This window comes from Hoplias malabaricus, chromosome 11 (assembly GCF_029633855.1).
Source record: "Hoplias malabaricus isolate fHopMal1 chromosome 11, fHopMal1.hap1, whole genome shotgun sequence".
NCBI classification, from domain to species: Eukaryota; Metazoa; Chordata; class Actinopteri; order Characiformes; family Erythrinidae; genus Hoplias; species Hoplias malabaricus.
The window spans coordinates 4,323,017-4,343,206 of NC_089810.1; the positions used below are offsets into that span (position 1 = coordinate 4,323,017).

Here is a 20,190-nt window from a genome sequence, read left to right on the forward strand (position 1 = left end):
GAGTGTGTGAGTGACTGGGTGACTGATTGGGTGACTGATTGGGTGAGTGTGTGAGTGACTGTGTGAGTGACTGGGTGAGTGTGTGTGAGTGACTGGGTGAGTGTGTGTGTGTGATTGGGTGAGTGACTGGGTGAGTGTGTGAGTGACTGGGTGAGTGTGTGAGTGACTGGGTGAGTGTGTGAGTGACTGGGTGAGTGTGTGTGTGACTGGGTGAGTGTGTGTGTGTGTGTGTGTGACTGGGTGAGTTAAACTTATGAATTGGAGAAAAAAAAATAGCTCTGAAGTGTATTATTTGTGTTAAAGGAACACTAGGTAAGTTTTGAGTTTTTATTTTTGCTCCTGGGGCTCCCCCTAGTGTAAGTCATTTTTATAGCACTGTGCTCAAATCAATGGGGAGGGAGAGAGCGCGGATTCCACCCACATCCAAGTTACATAGTGCAGTTTCTGCAGTGCTGAGCCCTGAGTGTAAAGGGCAGAGTCTCTATTCTCCTTGTTACAGCTCAGTGGAGCATCACAGTGACTGAGGCTGTGATTTTAAGGTAAAAATATTACCTAGTGTTCCTTTAAACACAAACTCAGACTCAGGGATGACAGTGTGCTTTGGTGCTAAAGTTTTTCAACAGAAATCACCGCTGCAGCCGGAGACGGGGCAGGTCCGCGGTTTCTCCTCGTCCACCGCCATAGGACGACCGAGACGTGGGGTCTACACCACACCCCCTCAACAGGGGGCACTGTGACCAGATCAACAATGATTTGTGGTTTAATCTCGTGGCTGATTGGTGTATTTTTTACTGAGGATCGCCTCAAACTCCTTTCCACCCGAAATATAAAGTTTATCTCCACTCAGAATTTATACGAATCAGTTTAATAACTTACAACGTTCAAGAGCAACATCTGAGACAGAAATAAGGAAGAAAACACCAAGCTAAACTGTACACAGTGACACTGAGAATCCAAAAGTGAGCTGTACACAGAGAGAATATACATCTAACATTTAAAAATATGCTAACACTCACTATACACAGATTTTACAGACAAGAAAACACACTGAGAACGAGACAAGGCTAGAGGATCAGCCCAGGTGAGAGAAGGCAGGTTTGAGGAACGGTCGTGCAGCGCTCTGGGGTTTGGGCAGAGCCAAGAACCCTGGTCTCCTCTCTGCTGGAGCTGGGGGAGTCGGCCTGGAGGCTCCTCGACCCGCTCCTCGACCCGCTCCTTTATATCCTCCTCTAGACGAAGACCAGCCCCCGCTGCCCCCACTGCACAGAGAGAGACAAGAGAGAACATTCAAGTCTGTCACTCTCTCTCACACACACACACACACACACACACACACACACACACACACACACACACACACACACACACACACACACACACACACACACACACACACACACACACACACACACACACACACACACACACACACACACACACACACACACACACACGTCAAACCCACAGCGCTATACTTTAATAATATCTACTGCTTCAGACCCGAGTCGGTCCGTGTCACGGGGCTGTTCCTGAGTGTGTGCTGAGTGTGTGCTCTGACAGCAGTAACGCAGTGTGGGAGAGGAGCTGAACCTGGAAGAAATGCACTGCCTGATGGGCTCTGAGACACACACTGACCTTTTGGAAGAGCTTTGGTTGTTGTACGCTCTCCTCCTTTTGGGTTTCCTAGAGAAGGGAGCTTTCTTTCTCTTCTCTCCTCGGCCCGTGCCGCTCCTGAAGTACTCTGACGAAGATTCGCCTTCGTTATCGTAAACGTCGTCGTCGTCAGGCCGGCCACGAGTCACGTCGATCCACTCTGAGCTCTCGCCCTGCTCCTCCGCTTCAACGGGAAAGAAAAGAGAAGCCTGAGTAAACAATAATGTACAGAAATATACATAGTGTACACACACTACAGATCTCTGGGGAAACCTTACTGTTCAGCACCAGTTTCACCTGATCACCTCAGCTCTATACGGAGGGGATTAGTTTTACATTAACCCTGTGTGAACTGACGTGGGTGAATACTTCATGGAGTTTTTCACAGGTTTCCTCTGGAGGAGGACAGCTCAACACGCTCAGAGGAGAAGACTAAATCTCCAGATCTGTTACTCCAGCTAACAGATAGAAGAGGGAAGAGGGAGGGCCATTCTACTCACTCTTAGCTCTTCATAAAGAGGCTCAGGAACAATTCACCCGCCTTAAATCACACTGAAGCCCTATTTGGACGGGATGAGTTTTACCTGTGGGTCGTGGGGGTAAAGTGATTATTACCGGAGTGTCTCAGTAGTTTTAATCCCATCCAAACAGACCGTTTCAGTCATTTTCTCTGAGTGTGCGCTCCCATTTCAGGAAAGATTCCTGAGCCTTTTACCGACTGTAAAATGAGCAGTAAAAACGAGCCCAGGTTATTAATCCCGTCTGAATTTAAATGTGGGGGAATATCACGTCATATCCTGGGTTTCCTCGAGAGCGGAGGCGGAGACGAAGGAGGCGTTTAGTGAAAGATACGGTTTCAGTAAAAGCTCAGCGGCTGAACGACGCGCCGCACTCAAATCCACAAAACCACCTGTAGATGTGTGTCGTCCGCACTAGTAGCCTCCAAACGTGTCATTACCACAGGAGGAGGGCTGATCTCAGAACAGTGGTGACAGTCTAAACATTACAGTAGCTCTGCTGTGTCTGATCCACACTGTGTAACGGCAGTGTGTGAATTGAGTAGCTGCTCCCAGCTCTGTTCTTTTCACAGAGATTTCTCATCTAGTGCGAATCCACCGTAAACAGTTCTGACGTCTTGTGGAAAAATGACATCACCCCGGCTCCCCACGTAAAACTAATCCCGTCCGAATAGGGCTTATTCTGTTAAATACGAAGGTCATAATGATCCCAAACTGAAACGAACGCAGGCCATTTCACCGTCGCTCAGACACTCACCTGGCAGCTGCCATTCAGAGTATTTCTGCAGCAGTTCAATGAGCTCCGCTCCGTATTTATCCAACTTGTCCTCAGTCACGCCGTCGATCTGCAGCAGCACCTCAGGGTCAGCAGACAGAGTCTCTGCAGAGAAATAAATCAACACTGAGATCAGTGCACCAGTGAGAACACGGGCCAAATCTGTCATCATCTGAACTCTACTAGTACAGACCACGCCTGTGAAGGATAAAACGGGGAGGGAACCTATTGGGCAGGTTTTCAGTGCAGCTTTGGAATGTGTGTAAAGCCGGATGAACACAAGAGAAAAAGTGGAGACGGGGTGGAGGTGGGAGTTTGTCCGACACGGAAATGACATGAGTTTGCAGGGTGTACACAGAGCTGAGGGGAGGAGTTTGAGCTTATGTTATTAGGTCATTTAAAATATCTGCTCTTCACTGTGTCAGAGTCATGACGAACGAACAAAGTCCAGAATCAAAGAACAGAACACAGACAGTTGAAAATGATTGGAAATAAAGTCTTGTTCCATAAAGTTGCACCGAGTTAAGACAATTCCTTCTGCTGAACAGATCTGTATTTGTTTTATTACTGTACTACATATGAATGTAATAAAAGAGATGAATGTGCATTAGGTGTACGAGCTACAGCCATTTACTCCTACATACAGTTACACTACAGACACATTTAGAGATGCTCTGTTCTCGCTATTGTTCCTTTCTGCATTAAGGTCTGTGCAGAAGGATCAGACCTTTAATCCTCCACAAAAACCCAGTGCTGTTTGGATGCTGCTAGCTTCCAGTTAGTCTAGTCTTCTATGATGAGCTAATGTCTGAGAAAAGTTGCCCAACATTATTTTCACTGATTTTAACTGTTTACAAAGAGGATAAAATGTCTGAATCAGAGATTACAGATTATTACAGACGTTTACACAGTGCTGTGTGTTGGTGATGTTGCGATGAATGTCCTCACACATTTCTTCTGGTTTAAAAAGGTCTCTGGAATACACTGGGCTTCAGACAGTTATGGTTTACAGGGACTAACTCTGAAAAATATTTGAACGTTTTTACAGTATCAAGGGGCATTAAAATGTTATTGTAAAATCTAAACACATAATGAATATCAAATCTCCTACCTTTAGTTTGGGAAAATAAGTTAAGTTCAGAGAGAATTAAATGAAAGTAACACAGGAACTCTGTGATTATTATGACTCTATTGTCGCAGTAAAACCCCAGTGATGATGAGGGGTCAGTGTTGTGCGTGGTTCAGTACCGGCGATCTTTTTCAGAGCGCTCGTGGAGAAGATGTTGTAGTAGTGGAGCCCAAACACTTTGCCGAGCTTCTTGCACAGCTCAGTGAGCTCTTCCAGACACTTCTCCACCATCTCCTCTCTCTTGGAAACATTCTTGGTCACTGAGGCTTTGTGTTTCCTGATGCTGGAGGCGCTCTCCGTCTCGTGGAACTGCACCTGGAACAGGTGTAAAACATCAACTCCCAAACAACTACAAACCACAGAAACACTTCAGTGTGTGTGAAAATGTGTCCACGGCACATTAACATTACTGTGATGAATTACACCGCCTGACAAAATAGACCTCCGCTTTCTGATTTAAATATGAACATCCTTCACAGCCTGTGACTGGGGGATAACTGCAGTGTTGAATATGGTTCAGCTATAGCAAAGATTTAACTGACTTCTGCAGTGAGGACATTCTCATCAATAAATCAGCTGTGTTTGTGTTGGGAAAATATCAGTGTGTTTCAGAAGGGTCAGAAACACTCAGTGTCATGTAGACTCCCAGAATAAAGGTACAGTACAGATACATTACTGTCATTAAAGCTACAAACAGTGGAGTGTATCTTTAAAGGTGCAGCAGTGGTGTTAGAGTCCAGTTGTGTTCCCTAAAGGTTCATTACATTCTCTTCTCCAGAAGGAGAGGGGGATCTCTGTAATCTTTCATTATACAACTGTGGAGAATAAAAGAACACAATAAAAGTCCTGGAGATGAAACGGAGCGAATGACATCAACACAACTTTAACATCCACAGTTAATATAGAGTAAGGTACAGTTCTGTTCCTAATTAAAGGTGCGGTTCTGTTCCCAATTAAAGGGACGGTTCTGTTCCCAATTAAAGGTGCAGTTCTGTTCCTAATTAAAGGTGCGGTTCTGTTCCTAATTAAAGGGACTGAATATATTCCCTTTGGAGCTCCACTACAGAGATTTACCGACAGTGAATGCAGCACAGGAAATGACTGGAAGTGGGTTAAAACTCTCCGGTACATTATTAAAGCTTGTAAGGACAGTAGTTACCCCTCAGCCTCATGAATGAAAAGAGGTCAGATAATTACCAAGTGTTTGAAAACAGGTGTCAATTTGCTAGTGAATATAACGACTGGACTCTGGAGCGATGAGAAAGGGCGTGTGGTCTGACATTTCCAGACAGACCCTATTCCAGAGCGAAGGGGAAGTCAGGGTAAGAAGGGAATCATGGGTAGCGCCCCCTGTACAAGCCTCTGGAGGCAGTGTCATGATCTGGGGAGGCTTCAGTTGGTCAGGTCTCAGCTCAGAGTTATGTGGCCAACTGAGGACCTGAATGGACTGAATAACCAGGTGGATTTGCTCTTCTCTGATGGTACAGACAGTGGTGGGATGAGATCATGAGTGTGGCTCTGGGATCTTGAGAAACCATTCTCACTCATGAACTGGCCGCTGCAGAGTCCTGACCATAACTGTAAATGTTTGAGATTTCACACCGTGGTCTCACTCTCCTGCCGTCGGTACACGATCCCTGACGAAAACCAACACGGTTCGGAGGGAAATAAAGGTTGCGATGTTGTGTGACGCTGGGGAAACCACTACGAACGTCTCAAAATGAAGCTGAAGTCCGTCTAACAACATCTTAAAGCGTGCAACCTGGTTTTGCCGCTGTGCGTGTTCCTCAAAGCTAATTTACAGAAGAAACATGCCTTAAACACACAGTGAAAAGCTCACTGTGTCACTGTGATCACATGTTGCTGTGGGGCAGTGATATGAAAATGACAAGTCCAAACCTGCAAGCTGCCATTCAGCACATTCATGGCTTTAGGGCCAGCGGAGATGTAGGCCACGGCCTGACCGTTGTTGGTTATGTACAAATCCTCCATCAGCACGTTGTCAAGCACAAGCTTCTTAAACAGCCTGTCCGCGTTGTGTCTGGAGTAAGCCGCTCCGCATCCGTACATTCCCGACTGGACCCGCGCACTTTTAGAGCCTGTGGAGAGATCTCAGTTAATGTCTACTGTCACTGTCCTCAGAAATCACATGGATACAACTCGATACGTCATTAGTGCTGTGGTCAAAGACAAAGAGAACATCTGTCTTCATACAAAATGGTCTGAAGTCTTTCATCTGGTGGACTGTGTTGATTCCCAGCTCTGGCAGGAACACTACACTGTACACACTCCCTCAAGCACATCTGAACCCTACCTGTGTCCCTCTGTCACTGATGGAGACTCTCGTACCTATGAAGATGTCCACCAGCATGTTCAGAGTGAGCCGGTTCTGCTGTGACGTTCTGCCGTATCTGCTGCCCACTTTCTCGCAGTTCTCCTGGACAAACCGCACAATCTTCTTCACGTCCTCCGTCACATTTCTGGTTTTGTATTCCTGTAAAAACATCGTTTAGACAACGGTTAATTAATCTACACACACCATGTCCTGAGGAGACCTCTCAGCAGAATCAGTTCTTCTCCGAGAGTGAAACAGAAGAGTGAACACAATGCTGCAGACTGAACAGAAATAAGCCAGATTTGGACTGAACAGGGTTCTTACGTGGGGTCTGGCACAGTTGTCACAGATGACCTCAGGATGCTGCTTACAGAAGTCAGCGTTGAACCTGTGCTCGCCGAAGTACGCGAGCAGCTGGATCCTTCTACACTCCATCACATTCTCACAGAAGTGCACCATGCTGTGCAGGTTGTTAATGTGGGTGGCTTTGGATTGTTTGTTGCCGTCCTTGTCCACTGCAACGACATTAAAGAGGACATAGTACACTCCTTCCCCACAGTGGAACACAGTTCTGGTTTTTAATGAAACATCTGTGACCTGCTTTGGTCAAAACCCCACAAGGATCAAACCCCACAGCAGTGTTCTCCCCGTTTTCAAACGGTCCTGTTCAGAACGCCTGCTTTCAGCGCCTGTTCCTTTAAAAGATAAGGAGCCGACTCATCACACGGTCAGCAACATGGGCAGATGTGTGTTTGGATGTCTCCCAATAACCATGCCCCCTTTCCCTAAAACACCACGGCAACCAATAACCACACCCCCATCCATAAAACAACTTGGCTACCAATAGCCACGCCCCCTTTCCCTAAAACACCACAGTAATCAATAACCACGCACTGACTCCTACACTCTGAAGAAAGTGGGTTAACAGACAACACACGGTTCTGTTTGGGGTTTTCATGCCACGGCTGATTGACCATGACCCTGTATCTTTCTGATACAGCTGCCCCTCGGTGCACACGGCTGGACCCTCTTCTGCAGGGCAGTGTGGAATGAGGCTGAAACTCAGGTCTCAGTAGTTAAAAGAGAAATTAAACTGAATCAGACTCAGATTCATTTAAAAGTGAAATATCCGACATTCTGCCATGAGATTTCGCACTAGAGCACTGGTACCTTAAACCAAAACAAATGCTTCGTATTCACCACGTCCTTCCCTTCAGCCACGCCTCCTCTCACGTCCTGTTCCTGTTCTGAGCACGGTGCAGCCGCTAACAGAGGAGTGCAATGGAGAGGTTCTATCTAAAGAATGTGTTTTGTTTTGATGGAGGAATACTTGGACGGCCTTTTTCACTTGAAAATACACCACTGTCTGTTGGGGAGAGACAAAGCAAAACTCTGCTCAGTGCCTTTACTCCAGTAGATCTTTACAAGGAAATGAGTTGTTTGCTGCTATTTGAATGTGTAAAATGTTGGATAAAGCACCTTTAATCAAACAGTTCATAAAAGTCAAACACTGAAACGACAGATTCTCATCGTCCGGTCGAATCTCAAAAGGGTAAATCATGCCCCACACACATCATTCCTTTGTATCACGTTGTGTTAAAGCTGTAAAATGCATCCGATTTCTGTTTTGAATTCAATTATTTAAAACGAGACAATAATACATCATCGACATTAAATATTTGTAAAATGCTGTATTCATAGTGTAACAGTGGATAACAGACTGAGCTCCCAGAGCTCAAAGCACAGCACAGACGTTCAGATACTGACAATAAACCATTTAAAATCTACATCACAGTAAAAATGACTAAATGAACAGGTCAAAGTGAAGGACACATACTGGCGATGAGTCTTTTGATGCGGATGACGTCGTGGTAAGTGTAGAAGAGGACGCAGTGGGAGACCTCCCCGTCGCGGCCAGCTCTCCCAGACTCCTGGTAGTAGCCCTCCACTGACTTGGGCACACTGGCATGGATCACGTAGCGCACGTCAGGTTTGTCGATGCCCATGCCAAACGCAATCGTGGCACATATGACCTGAGAAAGATCAGACACGGCAACAAAATACGAGTCAAGGCTAAATCATTTATGCACTGCATGCGACACGCTCCCAAGTGCACCATCCATTTCCACTGGTTATGAAGTGTACTGCCACCTGTCCTTTCAGAGAAAACTGCACCAAAGTTAGCATCAAGTATAAACGCCCACACCGCTTGCTCAGGTTCGTGCGCCATCAGCAGAGTCCTGCGTGACACACTGAAGCGCAACTAGAACTAAGCCTTTAGGTGGCTGCTTGCCACTCCCAGTGTGTGTGTGTGTGTGTGTTCATTGCCACTGAGTGTTATATGCCGAGGTCATATTTCTCTGTGCTACTGTACAATGACGATGAAGAGCATTTCTAAAATTAACAGCAGCAAAGGTTTACGAGGGAAAGCTGTAGCCTGTTACTGACCTACTACCCACCTCACTGACCCTGTTTCCCCTGGACACACTGCCGATTCCTAACAGTCAAATATTGGTTTAAAAGGGTTAAGGGCTTGAAGAGGTGGCCTGGATTCAGCGAGACTCGTGCACTGTACAGTGTGAGCACTGATCATGTCTGGGTACAGAACGTGAAGTCAGTGCTCCGATACTCACTGTAAACACACACAGTGCTGAAGGGGTCCCTCTGCTCGACCCGAATGGTGCCTTTCCACGGCGTGGAACCTACACGACTCGACTCTGCTCTTCTGCTTTTCCACGGCCAAATCTGGTCCCTTTTTCAGTCTCTGCTTGCTTATGGTTCCAACTGAGCTCTCTGATTGGCCGGAGAGACCTGTCAATCACCACGAAACGCAGAGCTCCAGCACAAACTCGCCGCTTGTAAAATCTCTGAAGTTACAGCAGCTTTCACATTAGTTTTTATCCGACTCTCAGCAGCAGCTCGTAACATTCCCCCGAGGGGTTTTTGAAGAGGTTCGGAAGCTGAACGTGTGACAAGGAAAACTGCTCTGTGAGAACAGGGGGCGGAGCCAAACAGGTGTTCAGTCCAAACACCAGCAACAACAACAACACGCCACACAACGAGTAAACAGCGCCTGACTTCAACGCCGCTTTGTTGTGATTTTTAAAGCATATGGTTCCCGTTAGAAACGGAGTTTGGCGACGGCACCGGCTGCATTTCGTGGGGGAGCTGTGCTCGTGGAAAAGCAACCAGCTAAAAGCGGGTCGTGGAGTCAATCCCAATAGACACATATACAGGGTCTACTGCTTTTTATTTGGCTCCATAAACATTCTCTTAGACGTGCAGTTAGTGTTCAGTGAATATCCCTGCTCTATATAATGGATTCATCTAAAAGTCATGAGAGAGGCTGAGGGTCACTGCCAACACACAGACTACACCTCAGACACAAAGTACAATCCTGACTCCACATTTCTTCACAATGAAAAGCCTCACTGATGACAGAAGCGTGCTCTGGTCCTGAACACTAAATGCAGTGAGTGCAGGTCAGCGGGGGAGCGGGAGAGTGGACGACCGTACTCCGGCACAGAATGATTTAACCTGGCCCAGTGACCGCACCCTTAATCACACGAAGAAATCCTCTCACTCTGCATCCGTCCTGGTTGATCCACTTGTTCTGGACGTACTCTCGGTCTCTGTCGTTGAGGCCTGCGTGGTAAGCCAGGGCTGCGATGCCAGCTCTCTGAAGACTATCTGCCAGGGAGTCACAGTCGTTTCTCGACAAGCAGTACACAATCCCAGAGTCTCCTGTTTGGAAAAACAGAAATCCAAACACGTTCATGTGGAGATTCCCAACCACAGCACCACAACATCTGACAACTACCGCAGGGAGCAGGAGCAGCAGAAACACTGATCTCCAGTTTATAAAAACACTACCGTTATTACTTTTAATACTGTATCATTCATAAGACTTCATCACTGGAGCTAAACACTCAGTTACTGTGATTATTATTAATATCTCAGTCTCCTGCGTCACATCTTTCTGGATCACAATGAGGACAGGACCCTGAAGACACAGTGGCCTTTTCTGTCCACAGATCAGTGTGAAGCTGATTTCAGGTTTCCACAAAAACTTGTCCCTCACAGACAGAGACCTGTGATGTTTGAGCAGCCCAGGGCTTGTGTTAAATGCTGAGTAACTGTCAGTTGTGTGTGGTGTGTTGAGTCTTTAACGAGTCGTAGAGTGTAACACAGTGGTCCTTTAGCTACAGCAGCAGTGTGGTGTCTGGCCGCTGCACATCTTTGAACTAACGGTGCTAACGTTAGCCTCAGTGTAAACAAATAACAGTAAAAACAAAAAGGGGCCACTGGATTTAATGGCGTTTTAGAGCCATCCTGCTGTATGTTATACACCCGCCCGGTCTAACGCAACAACAGCAAAATACACCACCACCCCACAGCCTCCTCCTTTTCAAACACCCGAGGGGGTGTAATCACTCACTTGGATAATGCTTCTTGATCCAGTTAATGCAATCCTCATCCACCTTCTTGGGTTTCTTAGGCAGCACCGAGTATTTGAGGTTGTGTCTGTTGAAGCTCATGGTGAATCTGTGAAAAACACAAACACAGGGACGGTTTTGGACACCGGCCTCATCCGGCTGTTGGTACCGAGCTCTGCCGCGGCACGGACACTTACACCTGAGGCCGGGTCATGGCCAGCTGATTCAGGATGTCCTTCTGGACTCGAGGCGTGGCGGTGGCTGTGAGCGCCATGACGGGAACATTGGGGAACTTCTGCCTCAGTTCATGCAGCCGTTTGTAGTCTGGTCTGAAGTCGTGTCCCCACTACAGTAAACGGGAATTAAATCATACAAAGAGTTATTTAACCCTTCGTTTCATTGTAACAGCGTTAAACCGTCAGCTACACTGACCGTCCGAGCTGGCAGAGGACTCTCTATCAGAGATTTAAGGGCTGTCTCAGATCCTACTGAGCTCCCTAAGTAGGCACTGACTCTAAGACGGCAGCGTTCTGTCTGTCCTCATGAGGCAGATTATTGAGACGCTGTAGTTAGAGAGCGACAGCATCACGTCTTGTTCCCGCCATGATCCATGCGTCGAGGACAGCTCGGCTTGAACCACAGTCCTTTGAGTCCTTGACTGTGGTTAGGGCTAGGGCTGGACTCTATGGTCGAAATCTATATCACAATATATTTTTTAATTTTGGTTGATGCTGTAAATAATGGACATTGAAATATTGAAAATGTGTTAAAAAATCATATCAATATTGAAACATTTTATTTGGCGATTTCTATTGAAATTAAATTATCGTCCAGCCCTAACTATGGGACACATGGGAGACAAGCATCGAGACTCTTCTCTGCCTCAGACTCAGACGCATAGATGAACCTCCTCTGGCCTTTACAATCCAAACAGCATGCTCCCTCACTCTCCCTCACCGTCCAGTCTGCCCCTCTCTGTCTCCTGCTGCCTCTCTGTCTCCCACTGTTTGATCTGCAGAGTCCCTCAGTGTCCGAAGAGCAGTGCCCCACATTTCCCTCAAACGCAGGCTGAAGACTCATTTATTGTGCAGTGTTTAAATGACCATCACCTCTGTTTATTGTGTATTTCTCTTTAGGGTTCAGGTTGATTTCTCTATCCCCTGGTGTCTCAGTTCATCAGGGTTCAGACTCAGATCCTACTTCTACTGGAGAGGATGTGTTCTCTGAACTAAACGACAAAACACTCCTGAAAAACATCTACTGCTAAATGCAGTAAACACAAGTACCTGGCTGACACAGTGGGCTTCATCAATGACAAAGCGGGCGAGCAGGCCTCTCTCGTACAGGTTCTGCAGAGCACTGATCATCCTCCCACTGGCAGAGATCTAAGAGCAGACAACACCAGGAGTTAATTCAGTACATGTGTAAACAGTAGGGGGCAGTGCAGGCGAAAACTGTATCACAATGGACGAAGGTTTTGAAGAAGGCAGTGTCAGAGCCAAGTCTGCGATTCCCCACGTCTTTCTCTGGTCTGCCCTCTAGTGGAAGCTTGCAGTTACAAGCGTTAGTCACAGGCGAGTGTGTGAACATTTATATTCACGGTGAAGACGGTTTTCTACACAAACACACGGCCAATCAGCGAGTATCTCTCTGCCCTTAAACTGAAGAGCGTACCTTTTCAGGAGTGGCGTACAGCAGTTTGATGATAGGATCCTTCTTAGAGAGCTGCATATAGATCCGCCCAGCTTCACTGTCACTTTTATCCCCAGATAAGCTAGTGGCAGGGATCTGAAAATGGAGAACAAACAATTTCAGACACAAAGTCATCACGTTCTTCCCGGTATTACACAGTTAGATCAGTCTGGAGACGCTGAGGACAGGGGAAACCCTCACATCGAACGTGGTGAGCTTCTGGACCTGGTCCACAATAAGAGAGCGCAGTGGAGAGATCACCACCGTGACCCCAGCAGACACACAGGCAGGAAGCTGGTAGCAGAGGCTCTTACCTCCTCCTGGAAAAGAGGGTCACACTGATTTTTAGTTATTTTCTTCACTCACCCTCAGTTTAACTCTACACAGTGTGGTCAGTAGGGGGAGCACTCCACTTCACACTCCATCCCTGATGCAGCCGTTGTCTAATGAGGAAGTTAGGAAGTGCTTCGTGTAAACGGTAGGTTATTGAGGCTCTGGTAGGAGGACGTGTTAGTGTGTGTTGCACTGGTACAAGTGGATCAGACACAGCAGGGCTGATAGAGTTTCCACTCGACAACACACATTTACCTCACTGTCGTCCTTCTTCAGTGGACAGAGGACGCCACACACAGGACGCTGTCAGCTGGATGTTTTTGGTCGGTGGACTGTTCTCAGTCCAGCAGTGACTCTGAGGGGTTTAAAAACTCCAGCAGCACTGCTGTGTCTGATCCACTCGCACCAGCACAACACAACTCCTGTACAGTCAGTGGAGCTGATAAAGTGGGCAGTGAGGGTAGAAACAAGGAGGGTATTTTAATCTGTGTCTATAATGTCGCTGTGTCCTTCGTACAAAACAGTTCTGACCACAACCTTCTCCACGATCTAGAAGTAGGAAAGGTACAGAGAGTTACCTGTAGGCATGAGGACGAAGGTGTCCTCCCCCAGGAGCGTGGCATTGATGGCCTCCAGCTGATTGAAACGGAACTGATGAAGACCAAACTTCTTGTGGAAGATCTTCATCATCTCCGCAGAGTGAGGGAAGCTGAAGCCCCTGAAGCGGTCGTGCGCTGGGTTCCTGTATGTAACCTCTGCAGAGACAAGTACGTAAGATTCTGTCTGTTTACAAACACTCATCACAAAAAGGAGCTAGAAATGACTACGTCTCAGAGCCACTGACCAGGGGACGCTGGCTTAGTGGGTCTTACGACAGCAGTGGGGGTGGAGACGCTCTTGTTCTCGCAGGATTTTGAACGCCCTCCTTCGCGAACCGGCTGAGGGAAGGCACTGGAACTCCTCTTCGAAGCCGAAGACTCCACAGGCTCCTCGTAGTAATCCGGGATATCGCTCTCGTTGAAGTCGTCAATATCAAAGTCATCAATGTAAAAGTCGTCTGGCTCCGTGTGCATTTGGGATTCGACACTTTTAGACGCCGCAGTTCTGTTTCCTGCGCTCTCCACTGGTTTCTTGGGAGAGAAGAATAGCGCTGTCTGCTCCAGATCCAGAGTCTGAGCACTGGAGGACAGCCTTGAGAAATTCCCTCCTGACTTGCCTTCACTGAGGTTCAGGCTCGACCTCTTCCCTCGCTCTCCGTTCACGGCCGGTTTGAGGGAAGAGCTGGGGTTCCAGGAGCCGCCCGGTGTCTCCACCCCATTGATGATGCAGTCTGAGTCTTCAAAGACACTGCTGTTGTAGTCCACAGACAGGTTAGAGACCAGAGACTGTCGGAACTGGAAGCCTTTAGCCGTACGCTTTCCTTTGCTTGAGGTTAAAGGGGTTGTGAACCCAAAACTTGTTCTGTGCAGCACTCGGGGCTCAGCGGTGGCTCCTCTGTCGGACGGGGACTTTCCTGATGAGGCCAAATCCGCAAGAATCCTTTTCCTGCAGAGAACCGGGAAATACAGCTGCTACACTAATGGTGATTTCCCACTGACTGGTATCTACACTACTTTACTCTCTGATTGGACCTGCTTCATTTTCCACTACAACATTTCCCCCTTGAAATGTATCTGGTGTCGTCTCAAACCCCCATCTCTAACAGGAACAGTGGGCCATTTAAGGTGGAATGGGAACACAGGAATAAGGAGCTGAGCAGTTTCGTAACGTTAAGGAACGTAGACAGATATTTAGAGGTCCAAAGAATATGGGAAGACCTGCTGTGTTTTTATTCAAATTGCCCGCTCCACCTTAAATTCTGCAGTCTCACGGACCTAACTGAGTCACCGTTTAAGACGGAACATGTCTTCTTCAAAATATAGTGTGACTACAGCCTTGATTTAAAGATCTATTGATTTATTAATAAAGTAACTGAGTTTAATCAACATCTGTGTCCTTTATTTACCTGAGCGCTCTCTGCAGCAGCAGCTCTGTGCCACAGGTCAGGGTTATGAGCTCATGCTCAGGGACAGCATCCACCAGACCACAGATAGACTCCATGACACTGAAGAGGGCGCCGTCGAGCCCTAAACAGATCAACAACTGGATTCAGATTCAAGCAGAAAGGTGTAAACACACACTAAAAGGGTTAAACAAGGAACTGAATCAGAAGATTAAACCTCTCAGATCTTTATCAGGAGCGTCCCGTCCTGGAAGACCTGCCTCAGAGCCTCGGGGTGAAGCAGCACTTCCTTCAGAACGTCTGACCAGCTCAGGTTTTCTGAGGGGAGAGACCAACCTTCGTCAGGATGTGACTGCGCAGGAGAGGAGGGGGTCCTCAGATTATAATTCATTATTCATATTTAAATCATGTGTTTAAGGGGGGTTTCACACATGCCTTGTTTGGTTCGGATCTTCAGACTTTTCAGTTTGGTCCGAACCAAAACAACAGCTGTGAAAGGGGCCTCAGACCACAGTCCGGACCAAAGCACAAACATTTGGTCCGACCCAAAGAGGGGGTGTCAGTCCACATCCAACTGAAGCATGATCCGGTTTGTGTGCAGTGTGAAAACACTTTATTGTATGAGATTAGATCATAGATTTAGAACCAATTACAGGACGTGGAGACACTGTTAAGAAGAGACGGACGTGATCAGGAGATTTACTCAGTGCCTTCACTCCAAATAAAAAAAAAGAAAACATGTAAAAACCTTCAATTAAATTTTAATTTAACAGTAAATTCATTACCGGAATCACACTGCGCTCCTTCAGTGAAAACTGCATCATCAGTGAATAGAGAACATCGTACGATACAAAATATCCCTCAGTGGTTTTGTGTATTTTAACGTTCAGAGATGTTCACATGAGGGACAATAAAATATAACCCTCTCTCCAGTCTCACACAGACACTGTCCTGGGTTTATATCGTGTTACTGCAGTAAAATAAACTCTCAAATTTAAACAGCCGTGATTCCCACTGCGTTACTACGTCTTTATCCCAAACCACACACTAGCTCCCTACACAGGGTATAAACACACTGCATCATTATCAGAAGAGCACTCAGTAGTGTAGAAGGTAAAGTGCAGACGGGTGTGATTTGGGACACAGCAGTAATCAGCTAGTGCAATAAGTTAAGGAGGAATGGGAAATGTGAATAAGAAGCTGGTAAAGAAGTAGAATAAGACCCACGTAAGTAAGCACTGTATGTGTTTGTGTCTTTCAGAAAGTTGATCTCGATCTGAGCCACAAATAAGTAGCAGGAGTAAACAGTAGAAATGGATCTGATCTTTGAGACATGAATCTTAGTCCAGATTTTCATGTGTGAAAACCCCCTAAAATAAGCCTTTACTTGTATTTTAATGATGTTAACCATGAAACAGAATCCCCCACCTCTCACAGAAAGAGAAAGGGCTTGTTCTAACCCACGAAGAAGCATTACACCTCATCTACCACAAGCCTGAGTACTTCACCTGATGGGAGCCCTTCGAACATCAGGCTCAAAGCTGTAGTTACCTTTTCTCCAGAGTTGAAACAGGTGGGCTCCTGTCTTCAGGGACAGGTGACGGTGGAACACAGTCCACGTCCTCCTCCGGCACATCCTGAGTCTGGCTGTCGTCTACGTCTATAATTTCTGGATCAGCGCATTTCTGTTCAGTTCCTGAAGAACAAAACAGGATTGTTTTAAAATTAAATCACAAATATGAACCCATTCTAATGGTGCTTTTCCACTGCATGGTCCCTACTCCACTGGACTCTACTCGTCTGTTCTCCTCCTCCACCATGTGAATCGGGTCCTGGTTCTGGAAGCGGGTTCTTGTTTAGTGGCTGTTCTCTCGTGGTTCAGAGCGAGTCGAGTAGGGACTAAACCGTGGCGTGTAAACCTTGATTGCGCTGATTGTCCAGAGAGAGTCGTCACTCTACGCCACGCAACGCAACGCAGACGACCAGCACCAACTCTCCATCTGTAAAATCTCCAGCTGCAGCGGAGATCACGTTTGTTTTTATCCGACTCACGACGGCAGCTCGTAAAATGACGCCGTGGTCTTTTGAAGAGGTTCAAACGCTCCTTGAATCGGTGGCCGACGAAAGAATCCAGCGAGAGCTGGACGCTGCAACAAGGAAGGAACAAACTCTACTGATCTGTCTGAACTGATGACGGAGCTGTGTTCAGTCCCAAACAACAACAACACGCCAATACACCATGAGTAAACACCGCTTAACGTTACCACCGCCGTTGTTGTGGTTTCCAAAGCCCACTGTTCTCCTTAGAGACGGGGTTAGAGACGACACCCGATACATTTCAGGGGGGAGCTGTGGGAGCGGAAAACCAACCAGGGACCAATCAGTGAGTAGAGCCGAGGCGAGTAGGTGCCAATCAGTGGAAAAGTGCAATTACATTTGTCTAATTGTTTTTAATTTGCACATAGCGCTGTTCCTATCACTGTTTACAGCTGTCAGATTTGTACAGTGTCCTTGGGAAGGTAGAGTGGCTCTTTAATGAATATAAATAGAGTATAATTACAATGAAAATCAGATCAATCAGAAAACAAAACGTATGAATGAAGAGAGCGATGCTGACCTGCTGAACACTTCAAACTCTCCTCGGGTGGGTCCTGAATCTCGGTGAGGTCAGTGATGCTCTCGTCCTCGCTGTCACTGAGGAGCTGTGTGTGCTGGACCCCTGGGAACCGGCGCTTGGTGGGTTTGACCGGTGAATTGTCTGGCTCCGGACTTTTAGATCCAGAGAGGACGTCCTGTTGATCAGCAACCGCTGTAAACTCCTCATCTCCTGCAGCACCAAAGCACGGTCCTGTAGACAGACTCCCATCCTCCGCTGCGCCCGCCCTCTTCGCCCCGGCAGCTTCAGGTGACCGGTCCTTGTTTGGTCCAGGGGGAATCTGGGGGCTCTGTGACGGTGTCCGTACCTTTACCGGGGCTTCAAAGTCATCTAAATCATCCCAGTCGTCCACAGGGACGCTGAAGGAGCCGCCCCCAGGTTTGTCTTCGTCAGGGTGCGAGGGGGCGGGGCCTAGTTTGGCCGGAGCCGTGAGGACTGACTGGACCGGGGAGGGTCTGCTCACTGCAAAAGGGTTGGCGAGGGGGTTGATGGTCTGCGTCTTGGTTTTGCTGGGTGCAGTGCAGAAGCTGAACTTTGGGGGCGCTCTCTCAGGCTTGTTTGGAAATGTCAGAGGAGGTTTCGTTACTTCAGAGCTGTGAGGAACATTCACACTCCGGTTCACAAACACACGTGCAGCAGTTACCTTTTGGGGAGCGTCTGCTCCGTCTGCACCCACCGCCGCCTTCTTTCTGAAACAGAACACACTGAAAGAGGAGAGGGAGATTCAGACACTCACTGTCCACTGTCTCAGCTCCACTGTCCCCTCACTGTCCCCTCTCTCAGCTCCACTGTCCCCTCTCTCAGCTCCACTGTCCCCTCTCTCAGCTCCACTGTCCCCTCACTGTCCCCTCTCTCAGCTCCACTGTCCCCTCTCTCAGCTCCACTGTCCCCTCTCTCAACCCCACTGTCCCCCCGCTGTCCCCTCTCTCAACCCCACTGTCCCCTCACTGTCCACTGTCCCCTCACTGTCCACTCTCTCAGCTCCACTGTCCCCTCACTGTCCCCTCTGTAGTTCTACACTTACACTCTGTAGTCCACCTGTGGCTCTGCATACTTCATTACCCCCCTCTCCCCCTGTTCCTCAGCGCTCAGGACCCCCACAGAGCAGGTGTGATGTGGTGGTGGATCATTCTCAGCTGCAGTGACACTGACGTGGTGGTGGTGTGTTAGTGTGTGTTGTGCTGGTGTAGAGTGGATCAGACACAGCAGTGCTGCTGGAGTTTTTAACCCCTCAGTGTCACTGCTGGACTGAGGCTCGTCCACGTGTTTCCGGACATTTTTGAAATTTGAGATTTTCCTCCCGAAGTATCTATAATTTTTCTTTGATTTTCTAAATGACTGTGTTTTTAATTTTATTAAAGTATCTGTTTTATTTCTCTATATATTTTACTCTGTCTTTACCTTTTATTTTTATTTAATTATGGCTTTTTTACACAATGTTTTGTTTTGTTTTAAATTCCTATTTTAATTGCTGTTAAATATTTGACTCCATTTTTAAGGTTTTTAATTCTTCTACTGCTTTAATGTCTCTGTCCTGTTTGTGAAACACTGAATTGTCGTTGTGTGTGAAAAGTGCTCTATGAATAAACCTGACTCACCTTTCCCTGAGAGAAACACACAGCTCACTCTGTTCTCTTCTGTTCTCTGCTCTGGAGCCGTGATGTGGATTTATTTAATACTAATTAATATATATATAATTGATTATATTATAATGAATGTCTGAATATTCTTAAGTTATTGTTAAAGGGTCATTGCTCTTTAAAGGAGAGTAACTGAGTTATGACTCTATTATCATTACATCAGTGGAATAAAACCGTCCTAAAATCACAATAATATCATTTATCGCAGTTATTTCTGGGACAATATCGACCTCAAAAAATGTCTGTGGTGACACTAACACACCACCACCACGTCAGTGTCACTGCAGCTGAGAATGATCCACCACCACATCACACCTGCTCTGTGGGGGTCCTGAGCGCTGAGGAACAGGGGGAGAGGGGGTAATGAAGTATGCAGAGCCACAGGAGATGTGTATGACAGTGTGAAAGCAGCACTCTGTGTGTGTCAGTCTTACCCGGGCTGAACTCTGTGGAGGCTGAGCTTGTTGTGAGCGGTGACTTTACTGCGCCGCTCCAGCTGCTCTTTTAAATTATTCTGTGGAAGAGTCCGCATCGTAAACCCGGTAAACACAGCTACAACGGAACAAACAGCTCGGTTTATTCACCACGGTAACGCTCCGGGATTAAACCGGAGCAGAATCCGGTCTGAATTCGGACTAACGTTAGTCCACAGCCGCACTCAGACTGTGTCTCTTTATCGCTCTTAACAGATAAAACCCTTCATTTAAAGCTCATGAACCATATCTACAGACCCACACCCGAGCGACCCGGGCTCCATGGACAGACACCTCCGCGAATAAGATAAAAACCCCGAGTTTAAAATGATAACAACGACAAAAAACCTTTTAATAACAACAGACTGTAGCTGCTGCTAAAGCTAAAGTCCGTATTTACCGCGGATTCTCTACTCGCCTCTGATTGGTTCATTTACCGCGTCACTGTGGGCGCGTTCCAAATCAGGTCTTACACACTCTGCACTTGTAATTGCACACTTCTGTTGTCAGTGAACGTACGAGAATGCGCTAAAGCCTTTGAGGTCTCG

The 20,190-nt window shown here is 47.1% G+C and overlaps 1 protein-coding gene across 2 annotated transcripts; it reads right to left on the reverse strand.

Annotated features, from left to right (window-relative positions):
* Positions 1 to 854: 854 nt before the first annotated feature.
* Positions 855 to 20,118, reverse strand: LOC136709188 (recQ-like DNA helicase BLM). 2 transcript variants are annotated; one of them, XM_066684253.1, is made up of 22 exons: positions 19,604 to 20,117; positions 18,173 to 18,233; positions 17,491 to 18,082; positions 16,425 to 16,569; positions 15,091 to 15,191; positions 14,877 to 14,997; positions 13,716 to 14,416; positions 13,450 to 13,626; positions 12,740 to 12,858; positions 12,521 to 12,634; positions 12,133 to 12,231; positions 11,044 to 11,192; positions 10,849 to 10,955; positions 9,994 to 10,154; positions 8,248 to 8,443; positions 6,735 to 6,925; positions 6,425 to 6,569; positions 5,975 to 6,174; positions 4,195 to 4,390; positions 2,929 to 3,051; positions 1,636 to 1,837; positions 856 to 1,259 (listed from the first exon to the last, which is right to left on the reverse strand). In XM_066684253.1, exons 1-22 carry the CDS (start codon positions 19,699 to 19,701, stop codon positions 1,073 to 1,075), a joined length of 4,185 nt encoding a protein of 1,394 aa, XP_066540350.1. In that variant the 5' UTR covers positions 19,702 to 20,117; the 3' UTR covers positions 856 to 1,072. The 2 variants fall into 2 exon arrangements, with proteins under 2 accessions (XP_066540349.1, XP_066540350.1); XM_066684252.1 differs by having other exon boundaries at positions 855 to 1,259; positions 17,491 to 18,233; positions 19,604 to 20,118.
* Between the last annotated feature and the right edge of the window lie 72 nt (positions 20,119 to 20,190).

What these genes read in the sequence shown, in the direction of transcription:
- LOC136709188 (XM_066684252.1), bottom strand. Translation starts at nt 19,701, where the DNA reads ATGCGGACTCTTCCACAGAATAATTTAAAAGAGCAGCTGGAGCGGCGC. An exon ending in GATCAAGAAGCATTATCCAA is followed by an intron (nt 10,155 to 10,848) that starts GTGAGTGATTAC and finishes TTTTCCAAACAG; the next exon opens with GAGACTCTGGGATTGTGTAC. An exon ending in CTCTGAATGGCAGCTGCCAG is followed by an intron (nt 1,838 to 2,928) that starts GTGAGTGTCTGA and finishes TTCCCGTTGAAG; the next exon opens with CGGAGGAGCAGGGCGAGAGC.